Source organism: Caretta caretta, chromosome 10 (genome assembly GCF_965140235.1).
Source record: "Caretta caretta isolate rCarCar2 chromosome 10, rCarCar1.hap1, whole genome shotgun sequence".
Taxonomy (NCBI): domain Eukaryota; kingdom Metazoa; phylum Chordata; order Testudines; family Cheloniidae; genus Caretta; species Caretta caretta.
The window spans coordinates 35267306-35280599 of NC_134215.1; the positions used below are offsets into that span (position 1 = coordinate 35267306).

The 13294-nt window shown below is 56.4% G+C and overlaps 1 protein-coding gene across 1 annotated transcript; it reads left to right on the forward strand.

Annotated features, from left to right (window-relative positions):
- Positions 1 to 1521: 1521 nt before the first annotated feature.
- NME4 (NME/NM23 nucleoside diphosphate kinase 4) lies at positions 1522 to 11246 on the forward strand. The gene is made up of 5 exons (XM_048867406.2): positions 1522 to 1836; positions 7794 to 7924; positions 8864 to 8965; positions 10088 to 10200; positions 10829 to 11246. Exons 1-5 carry the CDS (start codon positions 1683 to 1685, stop codon positions 10947 to 10949), a joined length of 621 nt encoding a protein of 206 aa, XP_048723363.2. The 5' UTR covers positions 1522 to 1682; the 3' UTR covers positions 10950 to 11246.
- The last annotated feature ends 2048 nt before the right edge of the window (positions 11247 to 13294 follow it).

Here is a 13294-nt window from a genome sequence, read left to right on the forward strand (position 1 = left end):
CTCTGTAGGGGGAGGCTGGCAGAGAAACACCAGGTCAGGCCTAAGATGCAGCAGTAATCCTGTGTTCTGGTCTATTCTCAGGCTTTGCTCATTGCTGTAGTATGAGTGCCTTCCAATAGCGAGTTCAGTAGAGTGACTAACAACTATCACGTGTGTGTGAGAATGGGGTGCATGGGCACTGCCAGGAGAGAGGAGCTCGTACTGCAGCTGCCTAAAATTTAAAATCTCTTTCCAAACATGCACAACAACGGTTAGATCCAGGCCAAGAGTCAAAGTAACCCAATTCAGCCTGTATGTGGCAATGCAAATTCTGACCCAAAGGGGGGCCAGATAATGGAAGATACCTTCCCAGAGTCACATGCAAAGGCTGCTCCAGGTGCCAGAGGAAGCTGCTGAGGTGAAGGCTCTCCCATCACCAGTGGCAGGACTGTGGCGCAGGACAGGTGTGCCTGAAGTGGTAAGTAAGTAGGGACAGCAGGAGTCACGGAGAACAATCCAGCAGAGCCACTTGTGCTTTGAGGGGGTGGGGCATGTGGCTGCATTTCCTTGTCCCCAGGAGCAGATGTACAGCTGCCATTGTAACAGCTCCAGGGAGGCCAGAGGGGCCACACTCCCCCAGGTGTGACTGGGGGTTGTGCAGGCAAAGAATTTAGTCAAGGCCACAGCCTTACCAGGCACCATGGCAGATGGTCCCCACCTCTCCTCCGAATAACTTACCAGCCGTCCCTCCCCGCAGTGTCTCATCCAGGTGCTGTGTTGTATCAACTCCTTCTGTACAGTCCCTCCTGGAAACACTCCTTGGGCCTGGCTGCTCTCTGCTGCTGGAGCTATGTGCACAGGCAGCCATGAGCCACCTCCTGCTCCAGCCCTACTTTGGCTTGGAAAGTGGGGGGAGGTCATAGCTTCCTGCCCAGGGGAGAGCCTAGTGCTGTTGTTGGCCTGGAGTGGATGAGCTATGAACTGCACGGGGTCTCTCAGGGCATTGGTTGAGGAGTTGCCCTCCCTTCCCAAGGGGGTTTGTAAGGGCTGAAGATTTCAGGGCTCCTGTCTCATTTCTCTAACCTTGGGGCAAACTCCCCAGACTGGATTTGCTGGGCTTCCACCTGAGTTTTCTAAGGGGGAGCCTAAACCCTTCCTGGAGATTCTTGTGCTGTACCTATCAGCTTGGCCTCTGGCTGCAGGGGTCAGCGGGAGGACAGACCCGTGACAGCTGCTGGGAAGAGGGAGGTGACCAGGCTGAGCAGGAGTCCAGGGGAGGGAGGCCCCCGGGGCTGAATGCCTGGAGCGGGGCAGGCTCTGCTCTGGGCTTGCAGCACTCCAAGGGCAGGAGCTGAGCGCTGTGTCCCCTGGGGTGGCTGGTACCCTCCATGCAATGGGCGGGGGAGCGGCTTTGGGCTCCCGGAGGCCGGTGCAGGGTGCACGTGGGAGGGAGGGACAGAGCAGCCGGCCCTGGGGCCGGTGCAGCCGCCTGTGGGGCTCGCGTCCGCTTTAAGGGGTGGGACGGAAACCTGACACTTCCCTTGTTCCTCACCGGGACAGGGGTGGTGCTGCGGGGGGGCCTTCCCTGGCCCCCAACAAGCCCGGACTATAAACTCCAGCCTGAGAAGGCAGAGCCCAGCGGCCGGGCTGTGCCCTGCTGTCCCGGTCCGCTGGGAGGGGGAGCGGGCAGCCCGGGTCCGAGCATGGGCTTCTTCCAGCGCTGCGTGGCCAGGAGCCTCCTGCAGGGCCAGCGGAGTCTGTGCGGCTCCACGCCGGGCCCGGAGCGCCTCAAGCCGGAGGCTGCGGCGCCAGCAGCCCGCTCCCTGGGGCCTGGCTCCAGGCGCCCCTACAGCGCTGGTGAGTCCGAGCTGTGCGGAGCTAGGGACCGATCCCCCCCAGCGGCGCCGGGGGCTCTCCCGGACCCCTCATCCCCCCCCCCCCCCCCCCAGTCTGCAGCTCCCATCTCCTCCCCCCGCCCCCCGGGTGTTTCTCCGCTCACAAATCGCACTCCCAGCGCCGAGCAGCATCAAAGCCCGGCGGAGGCCGGGTGGACTAGCTGCCCCGAGCCCGGCCGTGCGGGGGGACTTGCCCTCTGCACCCGGCGGGCCCTGAGGAATGTGCGGGCAGGTCTGTAAACTGACAACAAAGCCGCCCGCTGCTCTGATCGCTGCCGGCCGGGGGAGGGGGACCCCCTCCTAGCCTTTGTCTCGTAAGCGCAATATCTCCACGTGCCTGGGGAACACCACCCCCACCTTCCAGTTTGTTTGTTTTGGTTTCCAGTCCCCCTGTGGATGTGCTTCCTCTGCTGCTTCCCAGCTGGGTCATCAGCTGGCTGGCTCTGTGATCTCACTGCCTGCAATTGCTCCCTCCCCGCGAGCCCCTTGCCCAGAGCTGCAAGCCTCCAGGCATCTGCTGGCCAGGGGGAGGGGGCTGGCTAAAGCTCCAGGGACTGAGGCTGCCAGATCCTGCTGCTGCTTTGCACCGGGACGACCCATTTCCACCACCAGTTCTCTGGGCCCCGACGCCTTGGTTATAAATAGGGCTGGAATGAAATCGTCTAGAATTAAAAATGCACACGCCACCCTGGTGAGATTCTTCTCCCACGCTGTTTTATTGTGGGTTTAAACTGTAACCTGGAACAAAGAAGGCAGGGCTGTTTACTTCTACGTTGTTGCTCGGAATGGCGCTGCGGGGTGGGAGGGCTTCGATGCTGAGCGCTGGTCCCTTTGTCACTGCGAGAAAGCTGCTGGGTCTCCCTCTGGTGCCTGGGCCAAGAACGCTCAGTCCAGCCAGCCTGATCCCCCTTTGCTGGTGCCCCAGCAGCATGATCCCCCCTTGCCCTGGTTTGAGCAGGGGACCAGAATGTTTTCCAAACTTCTGGGAGGAAAGAGGAAGTACAGTATTTAAGACAGTGGAGCTCCGATACAATCAGCCCTTCCCAAGTTGTCTTGAAGGAGGTGGTGCTGGCCAAAAGGGGAAAGCTACCCCATCCTTGGACTCCCCTCTGCGTTTGGCACGTGTCCAGCAGTGCCTGCTCTAGAAAATTCACGTCCTTTTTCTTTCAGCTGCTCTAGCGCTAGGAACAGCGTAAGGGCTCGGGTAGACTGGGTCCAGCATCTTCAGCAGTGTCACAACCCCAAGCACGGCCTGGGCTGGCGGCACCTGCACCATTGCTAGGGATGCGTCTGACATGGGGCTGAGGGGCAGCCATGGGTGACAGGCTCGGTGGGGCCGACATCCCACTCATCTTTTCCCCGTATTCTCCCCTCCTGCGGCAAATGCCCCTGCTTGAGAGAAGTGAGAACTTTAGTTCCTTCCAGTTAAGCTGGGATTTAAAGCTTTGGGGTCTTTCAGAAATCCCCCATAATTTAGCAAAAGAGGGATAGATTCAAGCTGGCCAGGTATTTCATTTGGAAAGTGGGTTCTCCCCTGCAGTCCGTCTGTCTGGTCTTAGTAAAATCCACTGCCTTGGGGCCGAGCATAGGCCAGGCCTGGATTACTGAAAGCAGGCTGCATTAGGCTGGAACCTCTGCTTACAGTCACTAGTGGGCTGCTAGCCTGGCTCCAAGCAGTTTCAGTCCAACACCCAGCGATGGCTGCAGCTCGGCAAACAATTGGGCATCAAATAATGCGAAGTGCAAGGCCCGAAGTCCAGGTGTAGCTCTTGACATAGGCCTTGCTGCACCGTAGAACTGACCATGCGTTAGCCCTGATTACTGGGACTCATTTGTCCTGCCTATGTGGATGGGATCCAGCTGAGATCCAGAGACTAAGGCCAGAAGGGACCATCTAGTCTGCCCCAGCCCTGTGGCACTGGAGTCCCTGAGGACTGTCCACACCATGAATCTGACCGGGTTTAAGCCTGCACTCAAGTTTAGTTCTGCCTGTGTGGGTTATAGCCACATGTGAGGCAAACAAATGGGGCTGAAGGGCAGATATATCCCAGTGTCCTGGTTCCCCGTTCCATGGTCAAAGCACCATGCTGCTGCCTCTATCAATTCTCCCTCTACTTTCCAGTGGAGATGAGAAGAGCCTCCGGCTTGGTCTGCCTTTACAAGTGATATCGACTGAGCTATGACGGTCAGAGCGTGAATAAACCATGTAGCTATGCTGACCTACCCCCTGTGTAGATGCAGCTGTGTTGAGGGCAGAGTGTGTTCGTCGCCAGAGCTAACTTCGTCTGGGGAGGCGGTGTTCCTACACCCATGGAAAAACCCCTTCCAGGGGGGCAGGCTACATCTGCACAATGGGGTTGTGCTGGCAGAGCTATGCTGCTATGTCCATGTGGGGTCTTCCTGTCCTGTCCTGGACCATTGTTTAGTGTTGCCAGTTCAGAGGAGTTGCCCCGGGGTGGCTGACCTGATCCTTTGTTGGCATACAGCCTGTAAACTGTGTTGGGACCCCACAACTTAATGCAAATCACATACATTTTGTGTAGCCCCTCGCAGGTGGCTGGAGAGAACACCCAGCCGAGTTCAAGCCCACTCAAAAGGCTCCTGAGTCCTGTCTCCCGCTGCTAAGACCAGGGGCTGCTCATCCTTCAGCACCTGGGAAGAGATTGCGGGCTGGAGCGAGATCTAAAGAGTTGTGTCCCTTCCCCATGGGGCTGGCTAAGCCCAGGCCTGACCTTTGGGAGTCTGGTTAATACTAAGGGGCTGAGGTTGGAAACAGATGAGTCCCCTGAGGCCTCCAGCTTGGTTCGTTCCAGTTAGCAGATAGCTGAGCCTCAGCTGTCTGAAAGGGGAGAGGTGGGATCCCTTTTGCTTGCTAGATGGGGGGGGAATCCTGCAGGAAGGTGTATTCTCATATTCTGGGGAATGGCTAGTGCGGCCTGTGTGCTCCCAACTCCATCCAGACCCTGTCCCAAGCACTCAGAGCCATGGGCCAGGAGGTCTCAAGCAGCTGGGGTGGAAATCACTAATATGCTCCCCTCCTCCCTGACACTGTAGGACTCAGGGAAGAGAGGGAGGGTGCTGGCTTGGTGAGCTGGGGTGGCCGGGTCACCCCATGCAGCAGTGGCAGCAGGGAGTGAAAAGCCCCCTATGAGACAGGAGTGGGAGAAGGAAATAATTGGGCTGCCCAGACTGGTGGAGTAGGGGCAAGGCAATGGACCAGGATGGCAGAGCTGAAAGTGAAGAATTAATACTGGAGGGTGGGGGCGGGCTATGGGCAGGCAGTGATCCGGGTGGGAAGGAGACTGGGGTGGTGTCTGCAGCTGTGTGTTGGAGGCTGGCACTGTGGCTCCTGCTTGGTAGCTCTTCCCACAGATGCTGCAGGCTGCGATGCTCCATGCTTCCCCGCCTGGCTCGGGAGCACTTTGCACAGTGGATTGTTTCTCCCAGCTCCCTGCGGCCTTGACACAGCTCCAGCCCCAAGCCCAGCCCACTGCTAGCTCAGCCAAAGCAGCTAAGAGCAGCCATCCTCTGCAGCAGCATCCCAGTGGGGCAGGGGCTGAGCTGAGCAGGGAGTGGGGGAGCGCAGAAACCATTCCTCAGGCTGAAGACCCTGCAAACTCCTGGTAGGCCCAGGGGCTTCCTGCACATGTCTCCTCTCCCCACCTGGCTCTTGCCTGGGGAGCTCCAATTGTAATGCATTATGGGTCTGTCCTATTGGATCCAGAAATCTTCTCTCCTGCCTGGTCTATGCTCCCCACCCAGCAGAGAGTCACCAGCAAAGAGGAACTGAGCACCAGCTGCCTCCACCCCCGACCCCCACCCGTGTCCCCTGGCTGAGCCAGGCCCTTCCAGCTAGTCCAGTGGCTGCAGGATACAAGGCATCGCAGCCCTCAGTAGTTCCGGCTGGCGGCAAGGAATTTGGCGTAGGGATATGCTGTAGTTCCAAAAGGTGAGGTGTGTGGGTTGGTGAAGATGACCCAGCTGGGGTGGTGTCCCTCGCTGCTAGCCCAGAGCAAGAGCAACTCTCCACTCTGCACGCCCCATGTCCCTAGGGCTTGCTCTGCAGGAGCCTGGGGCTGACGCTGAGCAGAAGCAAGAACTGCGGGAGGGGGGCTGCTAGCGCTGCTGCCTGTGCCCTGACCTGGTCTCTGCCTGTCGGCTGCAGCCTGAGCAGCCCAGCCCCAATTGCACCTTGTGTGGTCACAGGCTTGTGACTACTCTGGGAGGGGAATGTTGCATTTGAGGCAGTGTGGCCTAGTGAGTGGAGCACTGGATAGGGACTCAGGAGACCTGGTTCTATTCCTGGTTGTGCGACTGGCTGGCTGGGTGACCTCGGGCAAGTCACTTCCCCACCCTGTGTCTTTCCCCCTCTCTGAAATGGAGGTGAGGATACTGCCTTGCTTTGAGCGCTGAGGCTCCTTGTTCTTTCTGATCACAGTAACTGTCTCGGCCCACGCTCAACCACCATGAGCCTCCCCGCTTTCCAGACAGGCCAGCAAAGGGCACAAGGCAGAGGGGGGTGTCTCTTGGCCAGGTAGTGCCCTTCCCTGGCACCTGCCATCTGAGGAGCTAAAAGCCCTTTGCAGACACTAATGAAGTCAGCCTCCCAGCCTGGTGGGTCAGTGTCATTCTCCTTATTGTGCCGATGGGGAAACTGAGGCACAGAGTGGAACCTTCCCGCAGGTCAGTGACAGAGCTGAGGAGAGGGCCCAGGGATCCTGACTCCCAGGTCTGTGCTCTACCCGCTGTACATCACTTCTGCAGGTCAGCTCCAAGGCACTGCCTGCCTTTTCTAACAATGAGCCCCCAAAGCTCTGACCCCTGTGCCTTTGCACTGACTGTAGGAGAGGCCTGCCCTCTGGCTCTTGGGTGACTGAGCCCAGCTGCCAGGACTGGGACTCCTCACTGAGCAGGAATGATGTTTGCATCCTGTACTCTGGTTGGGCTGCTGCCAGGACAAGCCGATTGCGGGGTATTGACTGCAGAGCAATGCCAGCAAGGCTCCAGGCTGGCATTGGAGGGGGCATTACTGATCTGCTGATGCCCATGGGCAGTGTGCACCATGCTGCCCAGTATCCCAGAGGATTGTCCATTCTGCATCTACCCATTGGTCCTGATAGTCTGGCATCCCGCTTCCTTCAGAGGGAGGTGGGAGCCTTGCAGTGCACTTTAACAATCGGACAGTGACAAACAGGTGAGGAGTGGGGTTAATTCCCCTGGGCCCGCTGCTTGGCCAGTCCTTTCATTAACACCCGTGAGATCTGTGCTGATGATTACTGAGTGCACTGTGCCCAACACTGTCTGTGCCTTGAGACAGGTTTGCTGGGAGGCTCGAGGAACAGGTGTTGATCTTCCAGATCCTGAGTTCTGAGCCCCTGCAGGAGTTTCTGATCTTTGGCCCCGCATGCCCACTCTCCATGTGCCAGCGAGGTATTGATGCTGTGCCTATCACCATGGTATCTGAGTTCCTGGGCTTGTCCATCTGCTGCTGCCCCAGGGGGATTTTTGAAGAGCTCAGATTCCTTAAATTGTTCCCAATCCTCAGTCCTGAGAGATGCCAAGCACTCACAACCCCCATTGCAGAACCAATGGGTGCTCAGCACCTTGTGGGAGCCAACACTGTGAGAGAAACCTACCCACCCTGCAGTTCCCAGCTGGGGCCAGGCAGCAAAACCTAGGCAGTGCTGGGATTGTTGGGAATCCTCCCCGAACTTCTGGCTCCTCCTGCCGGCACCACGGGTCTGAGCAGCAAAACCAGCTGCAGTGTGAAATCAATAACTCCTGCTCCCTGTTCAGGTTGGGTCCTTGCAGGGCTCCCTGTGCAGCTCCTGGGAGAAGGATGGTGCCCAGTCTCACTGTGTTTGTGGACGGGTGACCTGGGCTGTAACCTGCCCTTCTCCCTTTCTTGGTGCCCATCAGGGATCCCTGGGATCCAGGAGCGGACGTTGGTGGCGGTGAAGCCTGACGGAGTGCAGAGGAGGCTGGTCGGTGACGTGATCAAGCGCTTTGAGAGGCGTGGATTCAAGCTAGTTGGCATGAAGCTGCTCCAGGTACCTGCTTGCCACATCCCAGAGGACAGCCTGGTTCTCTGTTCTGGGGTCAGGTGACTGGAGACCTGGACAGACCAGCTAGATGGCGGGGAACGTTTAAAACATGGCCTGGGCTTGTGTGTTGATGGAAGTGAGGCACTATCAACGCTGGCCTGAGCCAGGCCATGCTGGCGGGAGCTGTCTAACCTTCCCCAAGAGTCACAGCTCGAACCTGGCCCTCAGCACCCCCTGTTGGTCCAGTCTGGAGTGTAAGTGTGTCTCCTGACGCATCCTGCAGCTCTGGCCCTCCCTTCCCTGACGGCTCTGGCCCTCTACACTCTACTATTGAAGGCTTGAGCCTCACCCCCACATCCCCCGCAACATCTCCCACTGCATCGTCAGGCCTCCATTATTGCAATCCTGCAAGCCCCAACTCTGTCATTGCCCCTAAATCCTGGCTCGTTGCCCGCTGCTATTCCAGTTCCAGGCTTTCTGAGCCAGAGCCAATTGCCACTAGTGTGCTGTTTCGTGGTATGAATATAGGCCTGCTCAGGCTTAGACTGAGTCCTCCAGGCTCATCTCCTTGGTGATTTAAACCAGACTCTGCTGGGGTGGGAGTCCAGTCCATTAACCCTTTGTCCACTGACCACTAGGTCCCCACTACACCCCCTCACAAATGGAGGTCGGGGCAATGTAAATGGGGAGACACCCCCTTGGTTGATGCCATGAGCCAAGGAAGAACTGAGTTTGTTTGTCCTCTGGCTCCTGCCTCTGCAGCTCTCCCAGAAATCTGGGTAGAGTCACTCTCTGCACAGGGAAGGTGCAGAGGAAATGCTGAGTGCCGGGAGCTGCTGAATGAACTCTCTCTTCTAGCCATAGGGAGGGGGCATTGATTTCCCATTGGATCCTGTCTTGGGTGCAGGGCTTGCTTCTCACTTTGGGGTCCCCCCTTCCTTCCAGGCCAATGAGGGGATCCTGGCAGAACATTACCATGAGCTGCGGAGGAAGCCCTTCTACCCAGCACTGATCCATTACATGACCTCAGGCCCAGTGGTTGCCATGGTAAGGCTGTGTGTGTGTGTGTGTGTGTGTTTAGGGGCAAAGGGTGTGGGGGAAGGGTGGGGTGGGTTAAAAGTGATGGGTGGGGATGGGAATGGGAATGTAGATTTAGGACATTAACTTTAGTTTCATCGTTGATTTCTCTCAAGGAAAGGGAATCTTCCAACACGTTCTGTCCTGGAATCCATATTCTCTGGGGCTTTGGTTTCTAAAGTCACTTTGTTCAACACCAGATCCAGTGCTTAATTTGTGCTGAGCCCCGGCACCTCTGGGCTTGCTGTGTCAGTTATGAATGTAAAACAATTGCTTGAGCCCCAGCATCTCTTTCATTACCAATTAAGCACTGCCCAGGTCCAAGTGGAGAAGGCTCCCCACCCGGTGCAATACAGGGGACCGTATATTGGGTGGAACTGGGCCCTTCCCTTGCTGTGCTGGGAACCAGCACCTGCCCTGCGTGAGCGCGGGAATCGGAAAGTGAGGGTGACCAGCCTCGTGTGCCCTCCCCAGCCGAGTGACACTTTAGTGCAAACATCATGAAACCCCCTTGCTCCAGTGACCTGCGGAGGGGCTTACGATCACGGTGGGGGGAGATGATGAGCCTGTGCTGACATCAGTCCCAGGTGCAGCCTCTCCCCCCGGCCCAGGCCTTGGTGCTTTGACACTCGCTCAGCCCTTTTGGCTTTGGCCTCCGTTCGTTTTTTCCTCCCCACACGTCACTCTGTCTCTGTCCTCTGCCCTACTCCCCTCCCCCACAGAATCAGCGCTCACAGGGCCAATGCTGCCAGTGTAGGCCCAGGACTCTGTGCTGTGGCTCAGCTTGGCGTGGCCCTCCCCTGCCTTGTGCCTGGCTGGCTGCCCCACTCTGCTTCTTTCACACCGGACAGGAGGAGTCTGATGGGACTGAGGAGCTCAACATGATCCCAGGCACCCCCAGCCTTCCCCAGTATCCCCCCACCACACTTCTGCAGGACCCAGTCAGCTTGCATAATGGCCCTGAGATCAGTCCTGAAGGGGAGACCCAGTTTGGCCACTGGAGCAGAGTTCTGTCTCCCCAGGGTGGTTGTGCAATGGGAGTTTCTGTGCAGCTTGCCCTGTCTCAGCTCACAGAGCCTGTGTGTATTGCAGGTGTGGGAAGGTTACAATGTGGTTAGGACTTCCAGGGCCATGGTAGGAGATACCGACTCCGCTGAAGCCAAGCCTGGGACGATCCGGGGAGATTTCAGCATCCATGTCAGCAGGTACAAATCGCACCGAGCCAGCCAGCCAACTAGCTCCACCGTGCTGGGCAGTGTCATAGAATCAATCAAGAATCAATCACAGAATATCAGGGTTGGAAGGGACCTCAGGAGGTCATCTAGTCCAACCCCCTGCTCAAAGCAGGACCAATCCCCAATTATTGCCTCAGATCCCTAAATGGCCCCCTCAAGGATTGAACTCACAACCCTGGGTTTAGCAGGCCAATGCTCAAACCACTGAGCTATCCCTCCCCCCATGTGCCATGCTTGGCAGTCCCACAGACCTGAACCTCCTTGGCAGCACCCTGGCATCTGAGACAGTCTGTGTCTTGAGCTTCCTGTAGACCCATCCATGGACAGCATTACTGTAGAGGGCTGGTTGCCCCATCCCAGTGGCACGGGGTGAGGGGAGAGTACTCACAGGGGGGTAGCTAATGAAACTGTGGGGAGATGCTGGGGGGGACTGACGTAACACTTAAGTGACCAAGGCTATGACATGGGCATATTGCCCATCTGTGGTGGCTAGAGGCAAGGGGAAGGGTCTTGGCTGCAGGACCATGTCCCCAAGGGCACCCAGGTTCTGCCCTTGAGGCTGCCTGTCTGCCTTATCACGTGTTTTTCTTGGCCGCAGGAACGTCGTTCATGCCAGTGACTCTGTGGAGACGGCCCAGAGGGAGATCAGTTTGTGGTTTCACAGCAGCGAGTTGGTGGACTGGGACTGCTGTGACTACAGTAACACTTACCAGCTCTGAAGGCCTCTTCTGGCCGCGTTGCCTCGCCCAGGATCTACTACCTCTGACAGCGTTGCCTTATTGTAGCTCCTTGGGGCCCAGCGAGTATGCCACAGATCCTGACGCTGCAGAGTGGAGGCCACGCTTCCTTTATGTCGACTTTACTAGAGGGGGCCGCACTTCCCTTCTCAGATGTGGCAGACTCACCCCTCTTCTCACCGTAGTGCCAATAAGCCCTTGGAGAACTGATGTACATGAAGGAAGAACGATGGGGTTAAGTCCTTGAAGGATTCACATTAAAACTTAATATGTTACAAATGTGACTCTTGTTTCCCTTCCTCTTATCTTTTTTTGCCCTTCTTGGGGGGTGAGTATGGGAGTGTCTTGTGGGGCCAGCAACCACCTCTGTTGTAATATGCCATGTAAATGGAGTAGCCATGGGGCAACCCAGTCCAAACCCCTGATTTTTCCCAGATCCATTACTGTGGAACAATCTGGTGTAGCTGGGTGGATGGCACTGTGCCCCATATCTATCAGTATATCGGCAGTTGATTTGAGCTTGGCAATGCGCCCTAGTGGTTGGACAGAGAGGCTAAGCAGGAGAGTTGATAGGGCTGAGCCTGGTGGGATTCTGCAGGTGGGCTGTGGATGAGGAGAAGCAGCTGCCTGTCCTGATGCTCTGGGAATCTGTCTGGCGGCGAGCAGAATCTTTGGGAGGACAGCTCCATCAACGGGATCCAACAGGGTCCACCATCCTCCTCCAGAGCTATGAGACCACCCATCTGTGCCACAGCCAAGTGGATATTGGCCACCGTTAGATGCTGCTGGTGGTAGTTTGCCACAACTTTCTCAGTGACCTAGTCTAGCAAGGAAAGATTTACAGTCAGGCGGTAACTAAAGAGATAGTTTGGGGTCTGTGGATCTTCTCATTCCAAGTGTTGGCTGGACTAACACATCCTCTAGGCCCCCTGGGCAGTTGCTCTTCTTGAGTAATACATTGACCACACCAGTGCAGAATGGGCCCAGGTGTATTTCATTTGACTTCACGATCCACAAGGGACACAGACATCCCATAGTACTTCCAGGGCCTCTACCACTCTGACTCAGGAAATGCTAACGGGGGTAGCATGGTGTTTGTCCTGTTGTGGATTCTGCTGCTTGGGCACTCAGAGACCTTTGCTGATTTTTTCCCCCCAAATTCAGTATGATAGCAAATTTTTGCGTTGGGTGATGCTGAGCTCGGAGGTGTAGCAGTGTGGCCTGGTGGTTTTACTGTTGGTATGGTTTGGCTGCTCAGGATTTTTCCGTGGCTGTGGTCGAATGATAGTAAGCTGTCTTGTCTTCTCATGAACTGTTGGTAGGCTTTTATGAACTCCTTGTGTCATAGGGGATCTGATGCTGATGGAGATTTCGGCCATCCACGTATAGGCTGGAGACCCCTTTGTCTTGCCCACAGTACCCTATGTTCACATTTACTATGGGCTACACGCCCACATTTTGAAGAGTGCAGCAGCCACCCACTCCATAGTAAGCGAAGATTCGATCATCCACTTGTCCCGCTATCCCACTGTGACTACAAAGACTACAGTATCTCATAGCGCAGGAGCTCGAAAGCTATCAGCAGCCTGGGACTTTCCTGCTGGAGAAGCCCCCTCTCCCCCTGAATCATGCTGCCATGACTGAGATGATCAGGGGAGCTCTTGATGTAACCTACTTGCTGATATTGTTTAAATTGATTATAGTGTCCAGAGGCTCCAGCTGAAATCAAAGCCCCTTTGTGCTGGGCACTGCCCAGACCCATAGCATGGGACAGTTCCTGTCACTGAGTGCTCACAATCTAAAGTTTACAACACAGAGGCAGCAGCTGGCAAAGTGCTTTCTGTGTCATTCCCTTTTCCTTCAGACAGAAAGGAGTCATCCCCCAACCAACGTCCAGAACAACCTAAACCCCGTAACCCTCCAGGCCTGTTGAGTGGGCAGTGCAGCAGAACTGAGTCTGTCCAGGTGGGATGGGAGTTCTGATCCATGCTGCTGATTAGCACGAAGTGTAGCTGGGGCGGGAAAGGGAAAATGCTGCTGATTTCAGGGGTTGTGGTTTGTAACGCCTCTTATAAATCTGTGACACAGGCACTGCCTGGAAGGGCCTTCTTTGGGGTGGAGGGTTTTGATGCAAATAAATAAAATGTCTTACCTGTAGTATGCAGTCCTGACACCCTCCTACATCCACCATCCCATGATGGGCTGAAGAGCCCACCTTCTTTTCCCCTCCTCCTTGCATGGCCTGGAAACCCCATTGTACCTCCTGCTTTCACTCTCCCTCGAGTGACTGTGAATTCCCGCCACACGTGCTCCACAGACCTCCTCCA

Excerpts from the sequence above, each read along its gene's own strand:
- NME4 (XM_048867406.2), top strand. The coding sequence starts at position 1,683 with ATGGGCTTCTTCCAGCGCTGCGTGGCCAGGAGCCTCCTGCAGGGCCAG. Across the intron at positions 7,925-8,863 it reads TTGGCATGAAGCTGCTCCAG|GCCAATGAGGGGATCCTGGC; the intron begins GTACCTGCTTGC and ends CCTTCCTTCCAG. Across the intron at positions 8,966-10,087 it reads CAGGCCCAGTGGTTGCCATG|GTGTGGGAAGGTTACAATGT; the intron begins GTAAGGCTGTGT and ends TGTGTATTGCAG.